Source organism: Pimephales promelas, chromosome 8 (genome assembly GCF_988280905.1).
Source record: "Pimephales promelas chromosome 8, fPimPro1.hap1.1, whole genome shotgun sequence".
Taxonomy (NCBI): Eukaryota; Metazoa; Chordata; class Actinopteri; order Cypriniformes; family Leuciscidae; genus Pimephales; species Pimephales promelas.
The window spans coordinates 13,348,526-13,362,432 of NC_142776.1; the positions used below are offsets into that span (position 1 = coordinate 13,348,526).

At 43.3% G+C, this 13,907-nt stretch overlaps 1 protein-coding gene across 3 annotated transcripts in view; it reads right to left on the reverse strand.

The window, feature by feature from the left end:
• LOC120466956 (uncharacterized) overlaps window positions 1-13,907 on the reverse strand; it is an 81,457-nt gene that overhangs the window by 59,741 nt on the left and 7,809 nt on the right. Inside the window, exons 2-3 of one of the 3 annotated variants that reach the window (XM_039655677.2) lie at window positions 9,712-9,797; window positions 9,533-9,627 (exon numbers count right to left, since the gene is read on the reverse strand). In XM_039655677.2, coding sequence (XP_039511611.2) covers window positions 9,533-9,627; window positions 9,712-9,797 — 181 coding nt within the window. Of the gene's footprint in view, window positions 1-9,532; window positions 9,798-13,907 lie in introns of all 3 variants that reach the window. The other 2 variants (XM_089133979.1, XM_089133980.1) reach the window with 2 other exon arrangements.

The window sequence follows — 13,907 nt, forward strand, 5'->3', positions numbered from 1 at the left end:
CGCAGCTATATTTATTATTAGGGCCCAAGCCCTGAAAGGGCGAAGGCCCTATTGTTTTCCCTGGGATTATTCTTTTCTATTATTAGGGCCCAAGCCCTGAAAGGGCGAAGGCCCTATTGTTTTCCTTAGGGTTATTCTTTTCTATTATTATTAGGGCCCAAGCCCTGAAAGGGCGAAGGCCCTGTTGTTTTCCTTGGGATTATTTATTCGTATTATTATTTTACTACCTTTTTGGCACTTTTGGAGCCCTTAACATGCTCAAAAACTCTTGAAACTTTGCACACGGGTCAGAACCCGCGGCCATCAGAACCGGGCTGAAGCTGGTACCCGGGCGTGGCAGGGGGGCTCGTCAGTGCCCCCTGGAAAGGGGTCCGAACACTCAGTCCATAACTCAAACACGCTTGCATGTAATAATATGAAACTCGGTACACATGAAGATCTCATCGTTTCATCTATACCTCACACTCTTACTTTTTACCCCAGCCCAACAGGAAGTCGGCTATTGAGGTTTGTTTGTAAAACGCTCGCAATGGAATTTATAATACTCCTCCTAGAGAATTCAAACACATGGCACGAAACTCGGTCAGGATGGTCAAGTCAAGACATTGAGGATGAAAGCTTGTGTGGGGATTTTTGATATCTCGAACGGTTCGGCCGTGGCGAGGAAACGAAATTATGGCGAGAAACTTGAAACAGGAAGTGTGTTATAACTTCAGCATACATTAACTGATCTTTATGAAACTTCAGCAGTGTGTTCGCTGTAAGAGGCCGATCACATGGATGTGACTATTGTGAGTCAAATTTATAGCGCCACCAACTGGCAGCAGTAAGTGTGTCAGTTTCAAAAAGCTGAGGTCACCGAGGTAGTCAAGAAACTCCTCGGTGGCAAGGCACCGGGGGTGGATGAGATCCGCCCCGAATACCTAAATTCTCTGGATGTTGTGGGGCTGTCTTGGTTGACACGCCTCTGCAACATCGCGTGGCGGTCGGGGATAGTGCCTCTGGGATGGCAGACCGGGGTGGTGGTTCCTCTTTTTAAGAAGGGGGACCGGAGGGTGTGTTCCAACTATAGGGGGATCACACTTCTCAGCCTCCCTGGGAAAGTCTATGCCAGGGTACTGGAGAGGAGAATACGGCCGATAGTGGAACCTCGGATTCAGGAGGAACAGTGCGGTTTTCTTCCGGGCCGTCGAACACTGGACCGACTCTATACTCTCTACAGGGTGCTGGAGGGTTCATGGGAGTTTGCCCAACCAGTCCACATGTGTTTTGTGGATTTGGATAAGGCATTAGACTGTGTCCCCCGAGGCGGCCTGTGGAGGGTGCTCCGGGAATATGGGGTCCGGGGTCCTTTGCTAAGGGCTGTCCGGTCCCTGTATGACCGAAGCAGGAGCTTGGTTCGCATTGCCGGTAGTAAGTCAGACTTCTTTCCGGTGCATGTTGGACTCCGGCAGGGCTGCCCTTTGTCACTGGTTCTGTTCATAACTTTTATGGACAGAATTTCTAGGCGCAGCCAGGGGCCGGAGGGTGTCAGGTTTGGGGACTACACGATTTCGTCTCTGCTTTTTGCGGATGATGTTGTCGTGTTGGCCCCTTCATACCAGGACCTTCAGCATGCACTGGGACGGTTTGCAGCCGAGTGTGAAGCGGCTGGGATGAAAATCAGCACCTCCAAATCCGAGGCCATGGTCCTCAGCCGGAAAAGGGTGGCTTGCCCACTTCAGGTTGGTGGAGAGATCCTTCCTCAAGTGGAGGAGTTTAAGTATCTTGGGGTTTTGTTCACGAGTGAGGGAAGGATGGAACGGGAGATTGACAGACGGATCGGTGCAGCTTCAGCAGTAATGCGGTCGATGTACCGGTCTGTTGTGGTGAAGAAGGAGCTGAGCCGTAAGGCAAAGCTCTCGATTTACCGGTCAATCTACGTTCCTACTCTCACCTATGGTCATGAGCTTTGGGTCATGACCGAAAGGACAAGATCCCGGATACAGGCAGCCGAAATGAGCTTTCTCCGCAGAGTGGCTGGGCGATCCCTTAGAGATAGGGTGAGAAGCTCGGTCACTCGGGAGGAGCTCAGAGTAGAGCCGCTGCTCCTCCACATCGAGAGGGGTCAGCTGAGGTGGCTCAGGCATCTGTTCCGGATGCCTCCTGGACGCCTTCCTGGGGAGGTGTTCCGGGCACGTCCCACTGGGCGGAGGCCCCGGGGAAGACCTAGGACACGCTGGAGAGACTATGTCTCCCGGCTGGCCTGGGAACGCCTCGGCATCCCCCCAGAAGAGCTGGAGGAAGTGTCTAGGGCATATGTGTCAAACTCAAGGCCCGCGGGCCACAACCGGCCCGCAAATGAATTATCTTTGGCCCGCATGAGAAAATGTATTTATTTTTAGAGCTGGCCCGCCGGTATATCGGTTCAAATTACGTGGGAACGCTGTGTCACGTGACAAGCAATGACGCGTCACCATGGAAACATGACCGCGAAAGCGTCACATTCTGGGCGGTAACCCGGATGAGTGGCCATTATGGAGGCACTCGGATGTAAACAACAGCATTTACTGCACTATGTATGTACTACGGAACACATTGTTACACTAAAAAACACAGAAAAAAACCTTGGTAGGTGCCGCAAGGTGCGAAATCATATAGAGAAGGACTTACCAAGCAGGAGAGAGCGTAATATTTTGACAAACTAAAGTTAATATGTGGTAATTGTCAGAATGAGCTAGCCTCTCTAGCCCGTACTGCAATTCTTCCTTCTATTTCTTATTCCGACATAAGCTACGCTCAGATTGTCAGTCCAAAAAGCACATGAAATCCGTTTCAAGCTACATCCATATGTGGTTTGAAATCCTATTCAAATACCAGGACATATGCCTCAGTCTGAATGATCGGATTTCGGATGGCATGCGACTTTCACGCCACATAAAATGTAAACATCAGTTTTAGGGGAGACATGCTGCAAGTCGCTGTCGAAACAATGCTGTGTTGTTGCAAAGTGCCGAACGAGCAGAAAAATATTATTTATGAAACGTATTGAAACCGGCGCTGACAAGAGCGCGAAAAAAGCCGTAACGTTGCATAACAGCCTCCTACCGTTCGGAAGCTCAATACGCAATATAGTCCAGCGCGGCGGTGGCTACACATATGTTGTAAAAATTAAATAAGAAAACATCACTATTGCAAATGCAAACCCCTCCATCAGTGTCAATGTCAGTGCCGTATTGCTTCCACAAACGCCTTCTTTCATCAGTTTTTTTGCACTCTTCTCTTTAACGTTTGGTAGTCTATAATTCAAAAGGTATTTTCCCCGATGTGACAGATTAGTACAGACCAAAACTCGACCATTTTTCAGCAGAAAAAAATCAGCCAAATTTGAAGGCTGGTGAACTTTGAAAAGGTGGACTTTCATTTTTGCATTTCTTTCTCTTGCTATAGGACATTTGATTTTCTTAATAACTTTTGTAAATAACCATAATAAATTAGTGAAACTGATTTTAATGTGCATTATTTGTGTTCAGGTGAACAAACCATGATTCTGGTTCAATCCTTAGGGTGTTGGAATGCATGATTCACCCTGGCGTGGCCCAGATACGCTACACCTAAGTGTGATGAACATCACTGAACTTGAGCAGCACAAGGTGATAATGACTCACATAGCTCTTTCTTTGAAGGCTCACTGAGGAATGCATTTCTGCGGGGCCCCGGGGTCAGCTAAGAAGCCAGTGTCTATCCAAGGGTTTATGTCCGCTCAGAAAGAAATACAACTGGCAGAGGGACGAGTCCGGAAGGGCAACAGATGTAACATGGTGGCCCCGAAGTGGTCCCTGCCCAGCTGGACCGCCAGCCTGGCGGCGCCAGGGGATTGGAGTCTTCACTCTCCCTGGCCATAGCTGTCATGAGACTCGTTGGTGGCACGAATGAGCAGACTGGAAGAATTTTATAGTGGAAGGAAGAGACCTCAGAAGCTTCTGACTCCAAGAAGGAGGTGACAGGCGAGTTATGACATGCGAGGGAAGCTTAGCCCAATGGTCGTAATGTTGTCTTTTCAGACCAGTACCAGTTCGCTGAGCAGTGGTGGCTCAAAGCGAGGTGAACTGCCAACTCGAGGTAACGAAAACCAATGCAGTTGGAGGTCGCCCAGGCCTCCGTTAAAGCATGCCTTTTGTACATGGCCCCTCAGTCAGTGTTAGTGGACCTGAAGGTCTGAACATGGTGTAAGGACTTTACCAAACATTCTTCGAACTATCCCCCCTGGGACTTGAAATCACACATGCGCACAAACATACACAGCTGCCCCACACACACATCCGAAGGAAGCCTGCTGGACAAACAGTGGCTCCTCTTACAAGACTTTTATTACCCATCGGAATGTGGCAGGATGTGATTCTGAACAAAGAGAAAGACATTTCTTTTGTTTAAAGACATTTAACTAAATATATTCAATGTGTTTTGTGTGTTTGTTTCTCCATGTTACACTGGAGTAGCTCTGGTTTTATCGTGACATAAGTAAAAGTAGAAATACCTTCATTATGCATTTTAAATAACACTGCATATTCCTTTGACTTTCACACAATGTTTTTGATACCTCCAAAATGCACGTGGTATGGACTACTCGAATATGCAAAGAAATATTCAGTAAAACATAGTTTACTATGTTTTCCACCTTGTGGAAAAGAAGGAAGGAAAAGACTAAAAACTCACCCTGTCGTAAATAATGTTTTGACAAGGCACAGGAAAGCCTTCGCGCCAGAGTTTTGTCGAATCTCATTGGTCAAGGTTGCTCCAGAAGGGGCATGGTCTGCGTCCATTTAAAAGAAGGACACAAACGCAGTCTCCGCCTCTTACCCCGCTGGTCTTCATGTCTGCCTGCACAATGTAGTCTCCGACTCAATTTCCCCTCAGGAAATCCTTTCTGTACTTTTGTTTCATCTAAAAGTTTAGTCTTTTTCTTAAGTGTCCTACCAAGTTCACCTCCCAGGAAAGGAAGTGAACTTAGCCGAAATATTTCCTTTGGTAACGTTACCTCAAAGACTTTAAACCTTTGTCAAACACACGCGCCAAGCACCACGTGACACGCTCACGGAGGACACAAAGCCCATACATTCAACACGCGGCCAGACAGGGCCGTGCAAGAATGCCGCGACGCAGAGAGTCCAAGAAAGTGTGCAAGTATACCTATCTACGAAGCTTCTAAGAAGCATTAAGATGTTTTTCCGTGTTGTTGCTCAGAAGGTAGATTGTCCAGGTGAATTGAGCCAATTTCTATACGCTCTCTCTCTCTCCCGCTCATTCTCACGTGTTTCCATTGTCCAGACTTCTAGCGTTCGTTTTCTGTTTTAATGTTTGTAAATACATGTATTCCTGTAACGTAGTAAATGCATGTAGTTCTGCCTTATTAAATTCATTATATTGATTTTGACTGACTTACTGTGTCTGCTCATAATACCGTTCTCTGAAATGACTAGATCAAAGCTACGAGCTTTACAAATTAAAGATACCTTAAAGGGTATTTGTTTATAGAGCAGGAAACTTAATTCTTGTGGCCACAGAATTAATTTTCTTGGAAATCTATAAATTAATTGAGATAATTAATTTTACCTGTTTTGTAAAACGTGATCTGTGTAATTAATTGCAATCAACTTGTGGTTAATGTGCAAGGATACACATGCATGAATGCAGGTAAAATAAGATATCATCCCTTACCGGGCGATTTATTAATGTTGGATGGTGTGTAGGACTGGTCTGATCCAGACTTGTATGAATAATTATTAATTATCAATTATTCATTATAATATGCAAATTCCCTATGATCAGACCTGCCCATGAGTCATTACAATGGGCTGGGATTTTGGCGGCAGGCCGGGGAGATCTTTTATCACACAGGGTGTGCCATAGCCACGGCCACCTCAGGACTCGATCATAAAACTAGTGCTGAAGCGGTCTTCATATGGAGGAAGCCAAGAGGCTGTGTCTGACATATGCCCCAGGAGCCTCTGGAATTTTCAGTGGGACCCTTTCTAACTTCTAGCACTAGCCTAACACTTCTTGAAAAGTTCTTGAAAATACTTCTTCTTCTCCTGAACTGAGAAAAGAGATACTCAGCCCGTGGGTGAGATTACTCTCTCCCAGTTGACCTGAAGACCCAACTGGCTATGGAGCACTCGAAGGGTAGTACTTGAACTGATAATTTGTACCCTCGATGCCAGAACACAGAATGGTCTGTGGAGCTGAAGGATAGAGATCTGAAGTACTGTCCTTCAGGTCGAACGCACAGGCCAACCTTGGGGATGGAGCATTTGAAAATGCATTTCTGTGTAGCAATTGAATGGAGGTCCAAGATGGCCATAACCCACCACATATCTAGGGTACAATAAAGTATGGGTTTATAGAAACCGGTCTTCATATCTGCTGTAGGGGAGGCTACATTGCGTCCTTCGCCAGTAGGACTGTGACGTGTGTACACAGGACTGGAGCAGCGCTTAACACGTAGGTGTGATAAATATCACTAATCTTAGAAGCATCTCAGCTAAACACCTAGGTATGATGAATATCACTGAGCCAGGGCGAAGCCAAGTGAAATGAATCGCAAGCCGAGTCTGCTGAAAGTTTCAGGGCCAGCTGGAACGGTAGGAAGCATCATCAGGCTTACACACACTGTGCCAGGGGCCAGGGAACCACAGACGTACCTGAGGTGGGGCAGCGAGGTGGAGGAGAGGGACTCGGCTCGGGAGCAGTGTTGGGAGTAACGTGTTACAAAAGTAATGCATTACAGTAAAATATTACTTTTTGCTGTAACGCAGTAGTGTAAGTTATTACTAATCAATTTTCAGTAATACTTACTCGTTACATGTTCAGTAAGGCTTGTGTTACAACAGACTTTTAGTTTTAATTGTAAAACAAACAACAAAACAGCAAGACCGCAAGACATTAACAAATGAAAAATACAAGTAGGCTAAGTTACCTGTTCGTGGTCAGTCAATAGCCGTGTGTTGTGGTGTCCAAGTTTGTAAATAAAGACTAAATGGCAGTGCCTGATATGTTTGTATAGCGATTTATTTTTTACAGGAGTGCCGTGAGTCATGATTTCAGCCTCTGTGCAAGCACTGGCCAGTGGAAAATCATCACGCAACCATGTTTTTGATGCGGTGGTGATGCGTTTATTTAACATGTAAGGGTAGCGGCGGCGCTGCAGATAATTAATCACCTAAAAGCTGTCACAAAGAACCGGCAAAAGCATTGATTATCAATATGTCAAATATAGCGAGGAGAGATTTTAATTGTTTATTAATAAAGATGGAAGTTGACGATGCTGACTTACGATCTTCACAGTAGACCTATTGTGAATGCGCCAGAGAGAAATGTTCAGAGGGATGTTAAGTGTCTAATTGAAAAGCATATGAAGAGTTCAGATGCAAAAGCCTCTAAGTGCCATTTGAAAATTTCTTCTAGAATGATCATTTTTATCAAGCTTGTATATTTAAGTTCAGTAATTTCACTTAAATTGCAATGAGGATTACCTATTAATTGTCATTTAAGTGAAATTACTGAACTTGAATATATAAGCTTGATAAAAATGATCATTTTAGAAGAAAATTTCCAATGGCACTTAGAGGCTTTTGCATCTGAAATCTTCATATGTACACCGTGCATCTTCCTCTGCTTGTAAACAGAAAGTTTTGCGCTTCCAGCTATATCAGCTTGTCATCTTATATGGTAGCTGGCGGTAATATTAAGCGGTGAGCAGCCGGTAACAAGAAGTAGTCGAAGAAGAACGTCCTCATCTCAGTTCTCGCGCATGCGTTCTGGAAATCTCTTCAACTCTCGTCTCCCACAAGGACGTAATGGAATAGTCGAATAAAGTCGTTATTTATGTTTGTTTTTTTCGCACAAAAAGTAGCCTAGTCACTTGATAAACTTATAATTGAGCCACTGTAGGCACATGGAATATTTAAACATTTTCTTTAATGACTTTATGGGCCGTCAAGTGTCATTCCCTTAGGCAGCCTATGTAGTGATACAGCTCTCAAATTTAATCAAAAATATCTTCATTTGTGTTCCGAAGATGAATGAAGGTCTTACGGGGTTGGTACAGCATGGGGGTGAGTAATTAATAATTACTTAATTTTAATTTTTGGGTGAACTAACCCTTTAAGCAAGTGCAACCAAAAAAAAGGTATAAAGCGTGCTACTTTTATGTTCATTTTTTATACCGCCTTTCAAGAAAAAAAATAATACAAATAGTAGACAGACAAAAGAAAAAGGTGGTCAGCCTATTAGACTATATCAAGCAAACAAACAGAGTTACCCTGTTACTTCATGGAATGAGAGGGTAAAAAGCCCTTAATTTACAGCCTGCAGATGTCACACTTACTGTACCCTGTAACTTAATAGAAAAAGAGGGTAACAAACACTACTTAGCCTGTAACTATGCCTTGGTATCAATGGGCCCTATCTTGTACCCGGCGCAAATGACTTTGTACACTGACGCCTGTATCATTCCTATTTTGCATCCAAAGCGGGCTTTTCCCTCCACAGACGCACGTCGGTAAACTAGAAAATGAACTTGCGCTCCCTGGGCGGGTCGGCGCAAAAAGGAGGCGTGTTTTGGTGCAAACATTCCCTTGTGCTATTTTGCAGTTCAAGAAAACAATTCCAGAAAAAGCCTGGTCCTAAAGTCAGTGTTTTTTGCAGTGACAAACTAGAACCTGAAAATGAAACTTAATCAAACAGAAATACAAACAATAGAAATTTTAGCTTGTTAGTTTAGTTCTGATCTACCTGCTGTTTAGTTTCCAAATTGATTTAGTATTCTGTTCAGGTGTGTCTTGTCAATTAACTCATTAGTCATGTGTACTTAAGCCTTAAGTTTCAGTTATGTACCCTGAAATTATATATATATATATATATATATATATATATATATATATATATATATAAATGCCTAGGCTATACATATTGGTTGCTATTATTACAAAAATGTATGCAGTGTTCACACTAAATTGCTCCAAAACGTAAAATTGTTGCCTATCATAATAGTAGAACAAGTACCCTTTAGTTCTAAAATAGTTATGGTATAAATAATTAAATTTTCCTGTTTTTTACGCCTTTAGTTTTTATCACATTAATACTTTTATTTTCCCACTGGTCCCAATTAAAAGCCAAACTCAGAAATAACTTATATTCATCGGTCAGGCAATAATATTAAGTAATAATAAATAAGTAAATAAATAAATGCTGTTGGACTTTACCTAATTTTATCGGGTCTGTCTTGAGTCGGGTTATTCTTTAAAAAATGTTCATTTTAATGCCCATCGGATCAAATCTACTTTGTGGGCTGTAATCTAAAGTGTTACCTAGGAATATTTATTACATCTGAAAAGTCAAAGTTTATTTTATTTATGGGTGAAATTGTAAAAGTACAAACATTAAAGAGTAAAGTACTAATCATTTATTTACTTCAATTCACTTATTTCAAATATAAAAATGTACTTAGTGCACCTTCAAGGCAGGAAAACAAGTGAAGTTGACCTCTCCTAACCTGCGCAGACTGGCAAAGTCCTGTTTTTTATAATAATCCAGTAGTAGCATAGTCCTCTCTCTGCATCTGCGTCCATCCACCTCAAAGTTCTCGTCCTGTAGGGTAGCAGTAATAATTTCACCCACCCTTGCCCAGATCCGGCCTGACTCTTTAGAAGTGAAGGGGTTCTGTGCTATCACCTCACGTAGGAGCAGGATGTCATGACGTGCTGAAAATCGCACCTGACGTTTTCGAGGATTAGAAGAAGATCCTGCAAGAGAGAAACCTGTATATGGACAGAAAGATGTGAGAGACTTAAAGTAAAATCTGGGCACTGGATTTTTAAACATTTGCATGCAAATGAATCTGTGAATAATTATTTCATATGCTGTATCAGCATTAATATACCTTAATTAATATACCATAGTAACACACTGTTATTATAGTGAGAATAAAATTATAGTCCGTTTCTTTTCTTAAGGTGTGTTCAAAGCACGTAGAAAAGATCGCATTTACCAGTTGAATGCACATAAACGCCACCACAGTCATGTATGAGTGGTAAGCTAGGGATTTTTGCTGCCTTCACATCTGAATTAATACGGGTTTCCTGGTTTAAAAAATGGATTTAAACACCCTATCATGTCATATTTACCACTGGCAAGCTTGGGGATAATTTTGATACCCAAGTTCCCGAGTTGAGCGTGCCATAAACACATGGCAGAAGGGAGAAAGATTGCTCCTGTGACTATTCTTTTATTTCACAACAGTTACATCACCTTATCTTGTAATTGCATGTTTACATGTATGAATAATTATTTGAAACACATTGTATAGCAAAAATAGCCTGTATTTGACTGAAATTCCAGAATAATTAGCAAGCTATCTATATAGCATGGTGAATGCTCATTAAAGCCAAAATTATTTTTAGCCTCCCATCCATTGACAACAATAAACATTTTACAAAATAGGCTTCAGAAGTGTGAAATAGAAAATATCCAATAGCACATGCAGGCAGCATTTCTTTAAGCCTGAATCTTATTTGTCTATAAATGTAATTTATTGGATTTTGTATTTATAACAAAATATGCTAATTCCCTGCACAAAATATAGTAGCATTGTAATTTACAAGTATATATATATATATATATATATATATATATATCTTTCAGAGACTTAAAGGAACACTCCGACTTTTTGGGACTTCAGCCTATTCACCTAATCCCCCAGAGTTAGATAAGTCCATACATACCTTTTTCATCTCCGTGCGTGCTATAAGTCTGTTTGACGCACCCACCGCTAGCCTAGCTTAGCACAAAGACTGGATGTAAATGGTTGCAGCTGGCATACTAATCCAATTGAGTGACAAAATAACACAAACATTTTTCTATTTACATGTTGTGATTTGTATAGTCACAGAGTGTACAAAAAACAAAGTCAAATGAGACACAGACATCTTTTAAACATATGAATACTGGGAACTATTCTCTGAAGGTGAAGCACTGCTACTTTGGTGGTGTCACAGTCCTCTTCTGCACCAGTCTGTCTTGTCATCAGCACTACACTTCCCAGGATCCTCTTGTCTCCACTCCTAAACCCTCATCAGCCACCTGTTCCTCGTCTTGTTCATCAGTATCACCTGTCTTCACATCATTATGTTTGATTCCTGCTTGTATTTTGTTCTCCCTCATTCAGTCAGTCTTTGTTGGTCAATGTTGATGTTACCCTGTGTTGCTCCCGTCTGTATCCTTGCCTGTTACTTTGGAAGTAAAGTTATCTTCGTGTGAATTCTAGTGATGGGCAGATCGAGGCTTTGTGAAGCAATGAAACAGTTGAAGCAAATGTGCTATATTGTTTTGAGGCTTCGAATCAATCCGACACCCGTCTACATGGTGACACCTAGTGGTCAATTGCAGGTGTTGATCTGAAACAACCTTTACAACAATGTGTTTTTTTATTATTGTATTTTTTAAATATATGATGCTTGTTGTAACCTGTAGTCTCTTCACATTGCATAATATTATTTTGGTCATGAAAAATTAATATTAATAAAACAAATCAAGCCACAATGTCTCACTTTCTTATAGATTTTTATTTAAAAATTTTAATTTCTCTTCTGTTCTTTCTATTAATCTGTATATTGTGCACACAGAATGCCTATTCTAAAAGTCTTGTGCTGTTTTATGAAGGCAAAAAGCCATATAATGGTTTCGATTTTAGTTCATTGGCAAAATATAACGCTATTATTATTATTTTATTATTAAGCTCCTGCATTGGGTATGGGTTCACATCCCGTCCCTGTGCGTTGAGCCGACCAGATGAACCAGTTCTTTCCAGTGCCGGCGATCTTGTGCCAGCTGCTCTGCATCCTCCATAGCGACTCCGTGTTGTTGGAGGTCACCCGCAAGGACGTCAAGCCATCGGGTGCGAGGCTTACCTCGTGGTCGTCTCCAGCCTGCAGCTCTCGGATCAAACTGGAGAATGGCTCTTGTCGGATGGTCAAGAGGGAGACGGAGGACGTGGCCGAGCCAGCGGGTACGGCGTTGCGCAGCCAGACAAGATGCTCTGGGCTGGCGCGTGCGGGCTCTAAGCACTTGATTGGAAACCCGCTGGGGCCACCTGATGTTTTCTATGGTCCTGAGGGCCCTGCTATCAAAGCCATCGAGTCTTGCGGCCAGTGTCTTATTTAGGGGCCAGGTCTCAGAGCCATAGAGCAGGATGGAGAGTACTGCTAAGTTATAAATCCGGAGCTTCGTCCTGCGGGAGATGGTTTGGTGCCGCCAGAGTGGTTTCCAGAGAGACTGCAGGGCTGACGCAGCCAGGGCTCTTCTGCGGGTAATCTCTGGTTTTAGGTCCCCGTTGTTTGTCACTAGGGATCCAAGATATACAAAATTGCTGACAGGTTCTACAATATCATTGCCAAACCGCAGGGGGATTGGATGCGGTCCATCACCGATGTACATGTACTTGGTTTTTATCCAGCTCACCTGGAGGCCAAGCTTCTCAGCCTCCTCACTGTATATGCCCAGAGTATCTCTCAGCTGGCTGAGGGACGTGCTGAGCAGGATGGTATCGTCAGCGTACTCCAGGTCAGTCAGATGGTAGCTGCCTAGGGTCACTCCGGGGGCCCGTTCACAAACCCTGGACATCAGATGGTCAATGATGCAGTTGAAAAGGTCAGGGGCAGCCACACAGCCCTGTCGAACGCCGCTAGAGATGGAAAACCAGTCTGAGTCTCTGCCATTAATGCGGACACAGCTCTGTGTGTTACTATAAAGCAGCTTAAGCAGGGCAACAATCTTGGGTGGTGCTCCAAGAGCATGTAGGATACTCCACAGTGAAGAGTGGCAGACAGTGTCAAAGGCAGCCTTCAAGTCTACGAACCCAATGTAAAGATGGCGATCTTTACGGAATTCATAGGTCTTCTCTATAAGCAAGCGAATTGCGGAGATTTGATCTGTTGTGGAGCGCTGAGGCATGAAGCCAGCCTGCTGGGGACGGCGGCTGCTTCTGATGGCTGGGAGAGCACGAGTGAGCAAGATCCTGGTAAAGAGCTTGCCGGGGATGGAAAGAAGGGTTTTCACTGTATTGTAAATAGCTGCGGCAATAAACAGGGGAGGTAATACCATGATGTTTCACAGAATTCCAACTAAAAACGCTGATCTGATGAAGAAATGGCTACTTGCTATGGATATTGATCCAAACACACCTAAAGATATTACCAAGGGACATTATGTTTGCTCGGTACATTTCAATGAGGACGACTATTTTGAAAAAAATGGAATTTGCCACACGGAAAATAAACGTGTGCTGCCATCCCATCTATAGCAGACAGGACAAAGTGGATCACCTGCGGCTGCGGTAAGTGTTCCGTTATGTTTTTATATGACCAACTGTAACAGTGCCATTAGACAGATCTAATATAACGTTAGTGACACTATTATATTAATAGGGTATGAATATGTTTTTAACTTGATGCGGCGCGGACGCGCTTGGAAAAAATGAGTAGCCTACATTTGAAATTACGAACTTGAGTGCGCAAAAGACGCGATATGTGAGCAGGCCCTAATGTTAGTATTGTTTTATCACTAATGCGCTTAGGGTTGCCACCTGTCCCGGTTTTACCGGGATTGTCCTTCTTTTTATTAACCTGTCCCGGGAAATTTAAGCGCTCTCCCGGGACACTGAATGTCCCAGTTTTTCGAAAGGCTGTGAGAATACGCATGTTCAAAACTGTGTAGTTCGTGGCCGCGTGCACCGGCTCTCCCTATGAGTTAACTAAGCGGCTGCTTAGGTCCCCGCCGACACTAGGGGGCCCCCTAACTACAGATGGTAGTCGCCGCTCAAAGTGTGGGGAAAAGTTCATCCCATTGGGCGCCAACGGGAGGAACTTTTCCAT